This window comes from Manis javanica, chromosome 10 (genome assembly GCF_040802235.1).
Source record: "Manis javanica isolate MJ-LG chromosome 10, MJ_LKY, whole genome shotgun sequence".
Classification (NCBI taxonomy): domain Eukaryota; kingdom Metazoa; phylum Chordata; class Mammalia; order Pholidota; family Manidae; genus Manis; species Manis javanica.
In genome coordinates, this window is record NC_133165.1 from 34,349,646 (window position 1) to 34,362,845 (window position 13,200).

The 13,200-nt window shown below is 48.9% G+C and overlaps 1 protein-coding gene across 14 annotated transcripts in view; it reads left to right on the forward strand.

Annotated features, from left to right (window-relative positions):
* CUX1 (cut like homeobox 1) overlaps window positions 1–13,200 on the forward strand; it is a 370,873-nt gene that overhangs the window by 340,708 nt on the left and 16,965 nt on the right. For 11 of the 14 annotated variants that reach the window (XM_073215149.1, XM_073215150.1, XM_036998750.2 and 8 more), the window contains one exon: window positions 3,129–10,929. The exons of the other annotated variants lie outside the window; for them this stretch is intronic. In XM_073215149.1, the coding sequence (XP_073071250.1) occupies window positions 3,129–3,816 (688 nt within the window). In that variant the 3' untranslated portion in view covers window positions 3,817–10,929. Of the gene's footprint in view, window positions 1–3,128; window positions 10,930–13,200 lie in introns of those variants that run through there. 14 annotated transcript variants of the gene reach the window in all.

The window sequence follows — 13,200 nt, forward strand, 5'->3', positions numbered from 1 at the left end:
CTACTGTTGGAGACCTAGAATTCCCAGTGGCCTGTTGAAAATTCCTGCTTGTTTGATGCTTTGTTGGCCTCCTGACAGCCATGGTAATGCCCACCACCTGGTGATCAGTTGATCGCCATGGAGACCACTCATTTGTGCATTTAACATAAGCAAATTCAACTGTGCACCCTGAGCAAAAATGAAGGGGGAGGAGAACAGCAGTACAACTCAAAATAGTAAATGGGCTCAAGTCCAGATCTTAGGTAGATACTCAGTAAAGGTTTTCTTTCAAAAATACCAGCAACTAAGCTGACTGGCCTAAGTCAAATGGGAAAACCAAGGGCAAAGATTAGTTTCAGCTGCAGAGATCTGGAAAAATAGCTTGCAAGAGGTACAAGTTGTACAGGTCTTGAAAAAGGAATTAAATTAAATAATTTTATAAGCCATAAAACAGGTTACATGAGAAGTGAGCCCCAAGTCATTCAGAATTGGCATTAAGTTCAAAGAATTGAAGTCACCTGCATAAGGTCACCAGGAGGTAAAGTGCAGAGACTCAAACTCATCAAGTGCTCTCGCAGTGGCTTTATTTAGTTCAACTGAGTGAGGGCTCTCCCTGGCTTTAGCTCCTCCATTAAATGCTTAGTACTGCCCACTTGACCCTGGAGACCCCACGGAGCTTCATAGAAGCCCCACACACAGTAGCACCCAGCACACATTCAGTCAGTGTGTTTAATTTCTAAGCAAGAAGGCAGTTTCTTACACTCTTTCTGTAGGAGTTAAATGTGAAAAGTTGATTTTCCTTTCTCCTACCCCACTGGAATTTTTTTCCCCAACAAATTTTTTAACGCCCATCAGAAAAAATAGAACTTGACTCTCTTATCCCTTCACCCTCAGGAAATTAGAAGTATCTCAGGGTGACCATCTTCCCAGAATTAGGCCAGGAATGGGCAGAACATACCACAGGACACCTGGTCTCCCAGAAGAACAGGTCTACCCAGTGGAAACCCTTCCTAGCCCTAATAGCCATGGTGTCCTGGTGTCCCATGAACCTTGAGTGACTAATCTGAAGACCAGATCTGGTACTGGGATCTGGACTTTATAGACCAGAAGATAATATTCCTTACAGACATGGAGATGAATCTAGGCTAAGAAGAATGATGTCTAATATCTGTTGAGCATCTAATATGTGCCAGGCACTGAGCCAAGAGCTTTATAGATTTGTTATCTCATTAAATCCTCCAATCAGCAGGCAAGTCCCATTTTACAGAAAAAGGTTATACACATTAATTAGGCTGGTGAGGTTTTCCCCCAGCCCTTTTACCTCAACCTTAGCACTTACAACAGGGCTTCTGTCATTCAAAGGGCAGCTGGATGCTAAAGAATAATTTTTGTCTTGTCTATTATACATTAATATTTTGTTTAATCTTAACATCTCTGCAAGGAAGATGCTGTTCTCCACATTTTTCAGATAAGAAAACTGAAGCTCGAAAAAGTAGCCTGTCCAAGTTACACAGCTAGTAAATGACAAAGCCAGATTTCAGACCTAGGTTTGCCTGGTTCCAAAAAGCCTGTGCGCTCTTCTGGACCAGTCTGCCTCTGAGACTCAGAACCTGGTGGGGCTGGAGCCCGGCTAGGACCAGACCTTTAGCTGCCTGTCTAGCCTCTCACCCTCCCAGGGTGGGATGGCATTGGGTATCAACCCAGCTGGCATTCTTGGCCACATAGGGACTTGATAGCCAGTCAAGCAAGTTTGCCCTCCCACGTAGTACCCAGAAATCTATTGACCGGACCTGCCATTTCACAGGCTCCCAAGGTAGCCCCAGGGAAGAAACAGAGTCTTCAGTTACACCTGGGAACTTCCTGGGGACTTCAGGACCTCACCCTGCCGCTCTGGCTGAGATCATCTTCAGAACAAGGGTCAGAGTGCACCCTACATAGGGAGCAAGTAACTGTTAACAGATATCCACCCCCAAAGTTTGGGTATATTCTACTAAACAATAGCCAGGTTCTCCCTGGTTCCAACCCTTGCCACATCTAGTACAGGACCTGGCATGGCATCGAGTGGGTTCTCAAAAAATGTTACCTGTATTGAGTTTTATGTACTGCAGAAAATATTTTCCTGCATGCCTTAACTCAGGGGCTTCCCGCAGGTCCCATTTCTGCAAAGACACTGAGCTTATTGCTAATTTACCTGAAGATGCTTTCCACTAACAGTTGGCATGTTACCACTGGCTTTTTTAGCTCTTTGCTTTGGAATAATCACCTAGAGAGACTTCTCATGGAGCCTAATACTGGAGCATGATGGGAGGAAGAAACTTTGGCAGAAAAACAGACTTAACAAGAGCCTTTTCATGTCATCACCAAGGGCTCCAAAACAGGGAAGGCCAGGACCTTTCTGTAGCTATTTCCTTCATGCCCAACAAAGTCCTGGTGCTCATTTCCTACTATAGGCTGAACTCAGCTTGATTAAAACATGCTTGATGTGGAGCAGTCCATATTTGGTCTCCTTCCTACTTGATCAAAAGTGACCCTTTTCAGTCTTGTGCTTTCACAGGAGGAAATTAATTGAAACACATAATTTGGTAGAATCTTACCTCAGCCTTGACCAGAGCCCTTGACCTGTCACAGCTCAAAGCTAGGTGCTGAAGATTTTCATGTTGAGCACTAATCATTGGTTCTCTTTCATGAAGTCCTGATGAGGAAGATTAGTTAATTAAGATTAATGCTGATTAATTCAGTCAGCGTTCATTATGTCATCTTATGCCACGCAGCATGCTAGGGGTGTGCAAAGAATGGGACCCTGCCATTCACAGCCTAGTGTCAGATGGGGTAGCATGGAAATGTGCCACTAAATAACATTGACATTGGTGCTCCATCCCAGAGGAGAAGAGGGACTGGTGTTCCAACTGAGGGGTAACTTAAGCAAAGGCACAGAATTTGGGAAACAGCAGGGGCTTTTGCTCAGCTCTTAGCGAGCCATGCTGAGGCGTTCTGGCTCTGCCTTGCAGGTGGCAGGGGCCCCAAGGGGACTGCCAAGTGGGTGTGAGACACCACACCGTGCAGAGAAGGGGTGGGACAGAGGTGGAAGGGGTCTGGGCCCGCCCTGCATAGCACCTCCTCACGGCGGCCTCCCCGCTTGTGTCTCCTAGGTCTCGGATCCGCAGAGAACTGTTCATTGAGGAGATTCAGGCCGGAAGCCAGGGCCAGGCAGGGGCCAGTGATTCCCCCTCTGCCCGAAGCAGCCGGGCAGCGCCCAGCTCAGAGGGCGACAGCTGCGACGGCGTGGAGGCTGCCGAAGGCACGGGCGCCGCGGACGCCGAGGAGTCAAGCGGCCCCGCGGCCACCGCCAAGTCTCAGGGAGGGCCGGCCGAGGCAGCCACGGCCCCGGAGGAGCGGGAGGAGGAGCCGCGGCCGGCGGAGAAGGCAGAGCCGCTGCCCTCGGGGACCCCAGCCCTGGACGCGGCAGACGACGAGGGCCGGCCCCAGGCGCCACCGCCGCCACAGGGCCCCGCGGAAGGCCCAGGGCCCGTGCCAAACCCCGCCGCCGCGCCCGCGGCCGGAGAGGACGCCGCTACCTCAGCCGCCCCGCCGGGGGAGGGCCCGGGCCGGGCCCGGGACGGCGCCGACAGGAGTTCCGCTTTGCCAAGCACCAGCGCGCCGGCGGCCGCCCGCAGGCCCAGCTCCCTGCAGAGCCTCTTCGGCCTCCCGGAGGCGGCGGGCGCCAGGGACTCGCGAGACAACCCCCTGAGAAAGAAGAAGGCCGCGAACTTGAACAGCATAATCCACCGCCTGGAGAAGGCCGCCAGTCGGGAGGAGCCCATCGAATGGGAGTTCTGAGAGGGCACCGCCGGGCCGAGTCCAGCCGGGCCGGGCCCAGCCAAGCAGGGCCGAGTCTAGCGGAGCTGGGCCGGGCCGGGCCGAGTCGGGCCGGGTTGGGCAGAGCCGAGCCAAGCCGGGCAGGGCAGGGCAGGGCAGGGCAGGGCAGGGCCGAACGCCGACTCTGCGGCCTGGACCGTGTTGCGCACTTACCGCCCTGCGGGCCACAGGGCAAAATCGCCATAGGCCAAGGTGCATATAGAAAACAAAGGAGCATTAAGCCCAATCTATGTCGTGTTTTCAAGGAAGAAAACGGAAATGTGTAGTCGAGCTTTTTTGTACCCTGAAGTGTTTTTTTTATTGCCCTAAGTGATTTCCACAGGTTCTGGAATAACTCTTACAGCTTTGCCTTGTGCCCTCCTGTTTCGTGTGGGCTTTAAAAAAAAATATCAAACCCACATATTAAAAGGGGGCTTTTTATCTGCCATCTAATGGCTTCAGAGCGATAATACACTATTATCTTCTTAAACCAGGAAAAGGGGGGGGGGATTTTTCAGAAAAATTAAAAAAGAAAGTTTTTGTAGCTGTTCAGTTGCCACTAAGAGATTGCACAGTCAAACCGACTCTAAACACACTAGTTTGGATTCCTAAATATTTTCAAGTAAAGAGTCTTCTCGTTTGAAACTTTGAATTAAAACACATTTACTCCACATATTTTTTAACAAAAAGAAAAGTCACATCAGGAAATAACTGATATTGTGGTAGCTGGCGTTGTGTTTTCTTGTACGTGAATAGAATCCTGACATGTAGTGCACATTGATCCATAGCTTTAACTGACTCTGGGCTTTTGCTGACCAGGGTTTGTTTAATACACTCCATTCTAGGCCAAATCAGGACAAAAAGAAAAGATCCGAATCTAGGTATTTTATAATCCGCTTTTTAACCTCTAACCGCAGAGCACGCTGATCAGACCTCATATCTCGGAGGTTTAGGAGACAAGTTAGAACTGTAGCATGTACCCTTTCATTTTCTTTAATTTATGGTGTCCATGTCTGTGTTAGCACGTCTGCACATGTGCGAGCTTTTAAAGAAAGTAGGAAAGAGTAGGCCGCGAAGGTCGCAGCAGGCAGCTCTGGGGCCAAATGGGGCCCGCCCCTCATAGACAGCAGTCTTTCCGTGGCACAGAAGGCACCACACCTCACACCACTCTCGGGGCGCCTGATGGACTGAGCCCCACCAGGGGATGCGCTCCCTGGGCCTGGGCGGGGCTTGCGCTTGCGCGGGCTCTCTCTCCCCCTCCCTTCTCACCACAAGCACTGATGACTGTTGACAGCGTGGGAAGCTTCCTTCCCTGCAGAAGAGGGCACGTGGCAGTCTGGGCTCTGCTCCCACCCCCATTGAGATGGCCCAAACTCACACCAAAACGTTGATGCTCTTCACTCCCAGACCAGACTATTGGCCCTTCATTCATTTTGCATCTTGGAACGTTCTTTTTATGCACAGTTTAGGGCAGTCTAAGTACAAATCAAAAGTCTAACTTGTCTCTGATTCCTCCTGTTGTCTATGTGTATATGCGTGAGAATAGAGGTGGGTGAGAGTGTGCGTGTGAGCGTGTGTGCAATTTTATACGTCTGTGTATTTTCTTAAGTACCTGTGCACACATAGAGTGCATTACTGCCACCTTTTTTCAATAAGCTGTTTATCAGTTATGGCTTCTACAATTTGCTAATTTAGACTCCTTTATTGCCATATCTTTAAACTAACAATAGATGATTTCAGTATATATATATATTTTTTTTTGCTTATTTATAGGTGCTGTATTTTATTATCTGATTGTTAGGAAGGGATGAAAGGGGCAAATATTCTTTAGAGGGATAGACTGCCGGCAGTATTGGGTATAATTTACAAGATGTAGTTGTCATACTGTATATTACTGATTGAAAACTTTGACCGTATTGTGTATCATTGAAACCTTTGTCTTAGGTCAACATCTTTGGATGACGTTTAAATGGTGCATTCGTTATTTCTTAAGTTTAATTAATATTACCTTGTTTGATTTTGGGGGGGTGGGAGGGAGTTATAATTTTAAAGGTATGCTCCCGCTATTACACCTCAGTGTGCTTGTATTAATAACCTTGTAGGACTTTGACTGTGAGATGTGAGACCACATTTCTTGCATGTTTTAGAAGTTACGTATTTCAGTTACAGCCCTTTAAGCTGCAGCTGCAGCATTTAGTTCAAGTTTTCACAAATCTAAGAGTCACTACACTAAAGACAATGCCTTTTCATGATAAAGAAGTTTTCAGAAGGCTCTAGGAGGCTGGGAAGCAGGCTGGTTGTCTTTTGATGTTTGCGTCATCTCTGAACTTGAAATCTGGTTCAGTGAGAAGGAGAAGCGAATTCCGAGTGGAGGAGCTTTAGGGGATACGGATTCACATCTGGCTCAACTCAGGTGCGTTCAGAGGAGCAAGTTTGCATTCGTGCATATTAAGACAGTGAGTAGCAGAGCCCCTGGCAGTACTGTGGTGTCCTCTCCACGAAAACCTCGAGGGACTTTTGTTATCATATGTGATGAATCTCAAAATACCTGATTTTCATTAGATTGAAAAGCAGGGAGTTAACGGGAAACATAAAGGTAGTTGTTTAGGTTTTAAAGGCATGACTGTTATTTACAAAGGTATCAAGTCCGTGGAAACTTAAGAAGTATAAATTTGCCCATCCCAGTGGCCAGAAAGTAACAGTCTAAAGCAGCCTCTTTGGCTCTTCCAAGCAATTTAATCATTTTTGTTGACGTTTTTTTTTTTCTTTTTTAACTAGGTTATTTTTGAGTTCCATTCTGTCTTTTTTTGCCAGATAACATCTGGGTGCTCGATACAATCAGTTGGTTAAATTTCGCTTGCAGTTCTGTTTTTTCTCTATTTATTTTTTTTATTGTGTTCCCAACCCTATGATCTTTTGTGTTAAGCTGTCACTTTCTGAAGTAGTTCTAAGAGCTGCCACTAAATAACAGAAACCTGTCGGGAGAGGGGTCCCCCTCATTGCACCCTCTGTTTGAGTTTAAGGGGTTGATCTTTCATCTTAATAAGCAATATTCAAGTGCCTTGAACAGCATCCTCTCCACGGGGTTCACCTTCCGCTAGCTGGTGTTCCAAGTAGTAGCTCCCACAGGCAGCCGACCTCCTCCTCTTTCCGCTCCATCAGTTTAAAAAGCTGATTTGTACCTCTACCCTGGGGAAAACGGTTCTGTATAAAACACTAACACTTAATTACAAGCTCCATTATACCATTTTAAATGGCTTCTTTTTGTTAATTGGAGGCAGTGTTCATAACTTAAGGTTTTTGCCATTACTTAGCTGGCTAAGTGGAGGCCCTGCAGAAAAACCAGTGTTCCCGTTCAGCCTCTTGACCCCCAGCTCTGGCCCACGCGCTCCTGTGGTGTCTGAGGTGCAAGGGGTGTAGGTTCTGTCCTGGACCCGTGTCTGCTCACCTCCACGGCCGTGGCTCTCAGGTGACCTCTGACTTTTTGCTTCTGGATCAGTCAGGATGTCTGTGAGTTCTGTCCTCCAGATCTCTCTTCTTTAGAAAGGATTCCACAGCCATTTAGGTCAACTGGATTATTCTCAGAGCCAACCTGCCCAATGACATGAGGTGGCTTATGATCAACAGACTGCCCCAGGATACAGGCTCGGGAGAAGTCTCCAGGAAATGCCCGGATTGTGACTCCTGTGACTACTAGCAAATCATGGCCACTAAGTCTGGAAAAGTGACAAGAGTCAAAAAGAAAGTTCATGACCTCCTGGGACAGTTCCCTGTACTTCCAAAGCACAAATGCCTCCCCACCCTCTCTCTTTCCCATTAGCATCTTTGTTTTCTCCCACTTAATAACCATCCTGTCCAGTGTGAATATTCAAGTCTGCTGGTTTTGGTCCAGACCAGAGGGCTACAGAGTTTGGGGATGGCTTTCCTCTGCTTTCCTGGCTGTGAGCGACCCTCCCCGCTACCCCCATCCCCCAGGCCCAGCTCTAAGAGGAAGGAAACCCTCCTTGGCTGGGCACATCAGTCATGCATCTCACAAGCAAACCAGGCAGAAGGCAAGCTGTACTGTAGTCCGAGGGAAAGCCCTGGGGCCCTCAGCCATTATTCCCAAAGAGACTGGGCCAGGAGCTGGCAGACAGCTGAGTCTGCAGACCGGTGCCTACCCGCTAGAGTTGGACTGGGTTTCTTTGTTCCTCCTGAACTCCTGGCCCTTCATCAGGGGTGATCGATGAACTCTTCTGACATTCTATGCAATGTTTTTCATTCCTCTGATTTTAGAAAAATAAGCCTCACTGAAAATAGCAGAGGAGTCGGGAGGAGTATACACACATCCTCCTGGGATTAGCACAAAGCAAAATGGTGATACCGACTCACTAGACCTTGAGCTGGGGGACAACAGCCTTTGCCTTAAATGCACTATGACAGGCGCCTCTCAACAGCCCTATGAAAACAAGAGTTGCACTTAGCCATCCCAAGTCCTTACTTTTGGAGGCCTTTAAGCCACCTGTGCAGGGGGTTCAGCAAGGCAAGATCCTGGCCTGTGTGGTGAGCTCGGTGGGCTGTTGGCCCCGTCCCTTCAGGCTGGAGATGTGGCTACCCCCGCATGTCCTCCCTGTTGTCACTCTCATCTGTCCCCTTCAGCCTCCTCACCCCATGCTCCCACTTGCTGTTACTCCTCACCCCACACTCCTCAGAACCTTAAGGCAAGTGGGCTCAGGGGAGAGGGGAGGCTGGAAGCGTGGCATCCAGGAGTGTACCATGGCCTGGCAGGCAGGCTCCTCCCCTCATGCTGCAAGCACCACATGGACAGACAGCTGTGCTCTGCAAGGCACACGGATTTTTCTCTTGACTTCCACCTGTTCCTGAAGCTCTGACAGCTGTTGGCTTTGCAGGCAGGGGTAGTCTCAGGCCTCGGAGTGCCTTGTCTTTGGCCTGCCTTTGATCTCTGCCCATTCCTGCTCAGCTGTTCAGATCCATCACAGCCATTTCCTTGCCCTGGGCTGCCCCTAAATGGCCACATGAGGACTCTTCCCCAGGATTCCCACCTGCCATTGGGAAGCTCTGCCTTTATTGTCTCTCGCACTGGGAGGTTATGACCTCGGCACCACTGTCAGATCTCCTTTGGAGTGTCTCAGGACAGGAGAGGATATGGCGTTCTCCAGCCCTCACATCTGCCTTCAATCACATGACCCCTCCCTCTCAAAAGAAAATGCCAATTTGCACCCAGTGCTGAAGAAAACCAGCTCCCAGAGCTGCCAGCTGGATGTGGGCCCACCCACTCTGGTGATCTCCTGATGAGAAAACATTTGGACATGGGAGCCTAATGTTCATCTGATGGAAAGCATTTGGACGTGGGAGCCTTGGGACTATGTTCTGCCCTCATGGTGTGCTTGGGCATTTACCAAGAAAAGCTCACATTTAGAAATCCGCCCCCCCTCCCCGTGCTTCTGCAGGTTTGTTTGGGCCTGGCTGGCATTAGGGGAGCCTTCATGCCTGCCAAGGAAGAGCCCCTGCCCTCAGTGGCAAGGTGATGGATGGCCTGGAGCTCTGATGTGATGTTGTTCCCTTTCTCAGCGTATTGAATGTTGGTCTGCCCAACGCTTGCTAAGAAAATGGTCCAATCTGACAATACTGTTTCATTCCCATCAGGTTCTGCCTTTTTGTAGATGAAAACTACCAAGGAAAGAAGGGAAAACAAGTTCCCAGTTAAAGATGAAAAAGGTGCAGCCTGCAAAACCCTCAGAGATGTGCTGAAAGCTGAGGCTGAAGCCCTTGGGGTGAATTGAGATAGCAGAGGGGCTCGGAACAGTAAGCTAAGCATAAGATGAGCCACACCCAGAGCCTTCCCTTCCCCAGGAGCCCCAGCAGGAAGAAGGAATGTGGGTCCCACATGAACCTGCTTGCAGGAACTGCCCTCCACCACCTCCCCCAGGCCTTACTGCTGCCTTCCTCCACCACCTCCCCCCCAAAGATACAGTGTCCATGCTCTCAGTGGCATCATCTCCATTTTCGTTTTTGGATAAAGTGACATTTAGCTTTAACAAGACATTTCCAAAGCGCCTAGTCTCCAAAATGCTAACTTTAAAAGTTGGGCATTGTAGGCGAAGAATCCTAAAAAGGCTAGTGAGAGAAAGACATGAGGCTATGCATAAATGTGCACTTCCCCACCCCATTACTAAACTTTTTAAATAACTTTGAGTTGCTTTTCATGGATCATTTTAGTTTACCCAATAACATTAGGAAATATTGTCTGTGTTACTGTAATTTCTGTAGTGTTTGGCTTTAATTTCTACCACAAAATATGCTATATGCTATGTATCAAGCTTTCTGTGATCAGAAAGGAAAGGTGCCTTATATCCCAATGTCACGGCGACCATCCCTATGGAAAATAATGAGAAGCACAGTGTGTACGGAAGCGTTGGGACTTCCGCTGGCGAAATCAGACACCATTCAGCAAGATGATGCATGGAGTGGCACGGGGCTGCTGTTTCACGGTTCCTTTTTTCTCTTTTTCCTTCCTTTTTTTCTTTTTGTAGTTTGCTTTAAACAGAAAGCACTTACATAGATAATTATGTGTAAAAGCTCTGTGCAATAGAAATCATTTTTCTTCATTGTTGAGAGATAATGTATCGCACACCAAATGAACTCAACATAAGCTTTAGACCAGGACGATTCAGGTTGTGGATGGGTATGTTCACTGTAGTTCTGTTTGTTCATACATTGAAGGGAAAACAGCCTGCTCCCCCAGCACCCCCTATCTCCGCCTGTCTCTTGCTGACCACCGAGCTGAGCAGGCAGGGCCCCTGGGGACCCCTGGAATCGCTGGCTGGGTGGCAGGGTTGGGTGTTTGTGACTCAGCAGCTGAGACACCTGCCGAGTAGGAGACCACAACCATCCCTTCCAGCACTTAACCTTTTCTGTTGAGATGGATTGACTGCTACTGACCCGCCAGTGTGCTTGAGGATAATTATAAAGGATGTTTCCTTGAGAAAAATTATTTCTATCATCTTCTATTTATTATTAGGTTAATCATTTAAGTACGTATCAGGAGTGTGTATTGTTGTTTTGTGTTGTTGTTATAAATGCTTTTTGCTGTCACTCCGGTGGTTACTGTCTTCTGCCTCCTGCCCTCCTCCCCCCAAAAAAGAACTGAAGGGTCTGGGGATTTGCGTGGGGGGGAAGTGGGCAAGGTGGGGCTTCTCCAGCAGAATCAGGCATTTGTCTCTAGAGTAGCCACTTCAAAACTGGTGGTCTCCACATGCCTGGCTTTTTAAATGAGACATTTGAACACTTGTGTGAGGAGCTGCAGAGGAGACTTAGAAGAGCAAAGTTCAGTTCCCCAAAGCCTCCTAGAGCCTCTGGTAAGACTTCTGAGTTCATGAAGTTGCAGCGCGCCGGTCAGAGAGGGCGCAGTAGCCTGGCCAGCTGCACCTCGGGGCAGAGCAATTCCTTGCAAGGCTCTCATGGGTTGCTGTGTTCTAGCTGGCTTTTGTTGCTGGCCTTGTTTTCCTTCCATACAAAGTTGGTCAAAACCATCTTGCAGAGCAACAGGTTTCTTAGTCTGGCTGTGGCTTGAGGACCCACACCAGGGAGGTCATGGGGAAGCCCCTTTCCCCTTCATGTGGTTAAGTGTGGAGGGAGGTTAGGCACGGGGCAGAGCTTTCTGTGGCCAGAAGCACAGTCAGCAAGATGCCCAGCGGCCTGCCAACTGGGTGTGAAGGTGGGGCAGGGCAGGTCTCGGGCCTGGCCCTCCCTCCTGGACCCAAGAGAAGGAAGCCCCCAAAGGCCAAGGCAGGGGCCCCGCCCACCCCAAGGTGGAGCCAGGCAGCTGCCTTAGCTCCCAAGGGCCACCGACCCCTGACTTGCTTTCCGTGCCATGACTTCTCCCCTTCTCTGCAATGGTGGGGGTTCCTGATTTTGTTCTTGTCTCTGAAAGAGAGCCCTCTAATAAAATAACTGCCCCTGTACCCCCCCCCCGGAAAGGTTTTCATTCTCTGTAATTAGTCTATGCATTTCTGTCTCTCTTGAGCCGTTTCCTGCCACTTTCCTTGAGAAAGCGGGCATCTCATGTCCCACCACCTGAGACCCCCTCAGAAAATGCTGTGCATTTTGGAGATGTGAGGATTCGTTCCAAATTCTTAAAGCATTTGAGGATAGCTTATTATAAAAGGAAAGTGGGAAAAAAAAGGTGGCTTTCCCCACGTCCCGTTCCACTGAGTAAGACCTAGCTTTTTGCAATTGTGCAATAACTACTAGCCTTGAGAGTGGGTGGTGCCACGCTCCTGTCCAGACTACTAACAGCACAAGACCAGCTGCTCGCGGAGAGGCCGACTTCTTCCGGAGAGCTCTCAATAAGCTCAGCCCCCCAGTGTATCGTGGCGTCTTACACTTTGGCAGTATTTTATATTTTCTGTAACGCACCAAGTCTTAGATGTTTCTAGAGCTCGTTGGTTAGTATTCACAATCACAGACTTCCTTTGTTTTTCAATCCTCACCAAGACCCAATTGACCAAAAAGAAAAAAGAAAAGGCGTCATTTTTGTACAAATAGCTTTGAGAAGCCTCTGTTGTGTTGCTGTGACCCATCTCTGGTAACATTTTATTTCTTGCTCTTTGTTTTTGACGTTAAGAGTCAAAAGTTGATCCAGCTGGCGTGGGGGTGGGAGGCACCGTCGGCCCCTCGGCATTGTCCCTTCTGTCTTTGGTTAGCCATACGATGTTTGTTCTCAGCACTGTACAACGGTCCCTATATGATATGGAGAAGCAATATCACTGTATGAAACTCACACCATGTATTACTATTATTCACTAGCACCCTAGGTGTGATAATTGAAGTAAATATCTTTTATACAAACACAAGAATGTGTGGGTTGTTTTTATTTGAAGTGTTCTGGCCTGAGGAGAAGCAGCAAATGCTTTCATTCTGGGCCCAAAGAGCACCTCGAGAGTTGCCGTTCTGGACGTAGCCATCCGCCCCTCACCGTCCCCGGCTTCCACAGCGTGTGGCGTCTGGGCAGGTGTCAGCAAAAACCTGGTGTGGGGGTAGGATGCATGGGGACGTGGGCACCAGCAGGCCTTGCCCTCCCCTAGGTGTGCATCGGAGCATACGGCACATGCTCCATAAGGGCCTTTGTCCCTAATTGCTGTTGTCACCCGTACGGCTTGGGTGCCCTCAAAGTACTGATCCTCCTGGCTTCCACTTCCTTGTCTGTGAAATAGGGCCACCATTGCCTGTCCCACAGGCTTGTGAGGACCAGGAATGGTGGCCAGCAGGCTGAGCAAAGCATTGGGCTGATGGTGGCAGCCCAGTCAGTGGGACTTGGGTGCCCAGGGCCACAGCCAGGCACCATTGCAGAGGCACAGGCCTGGC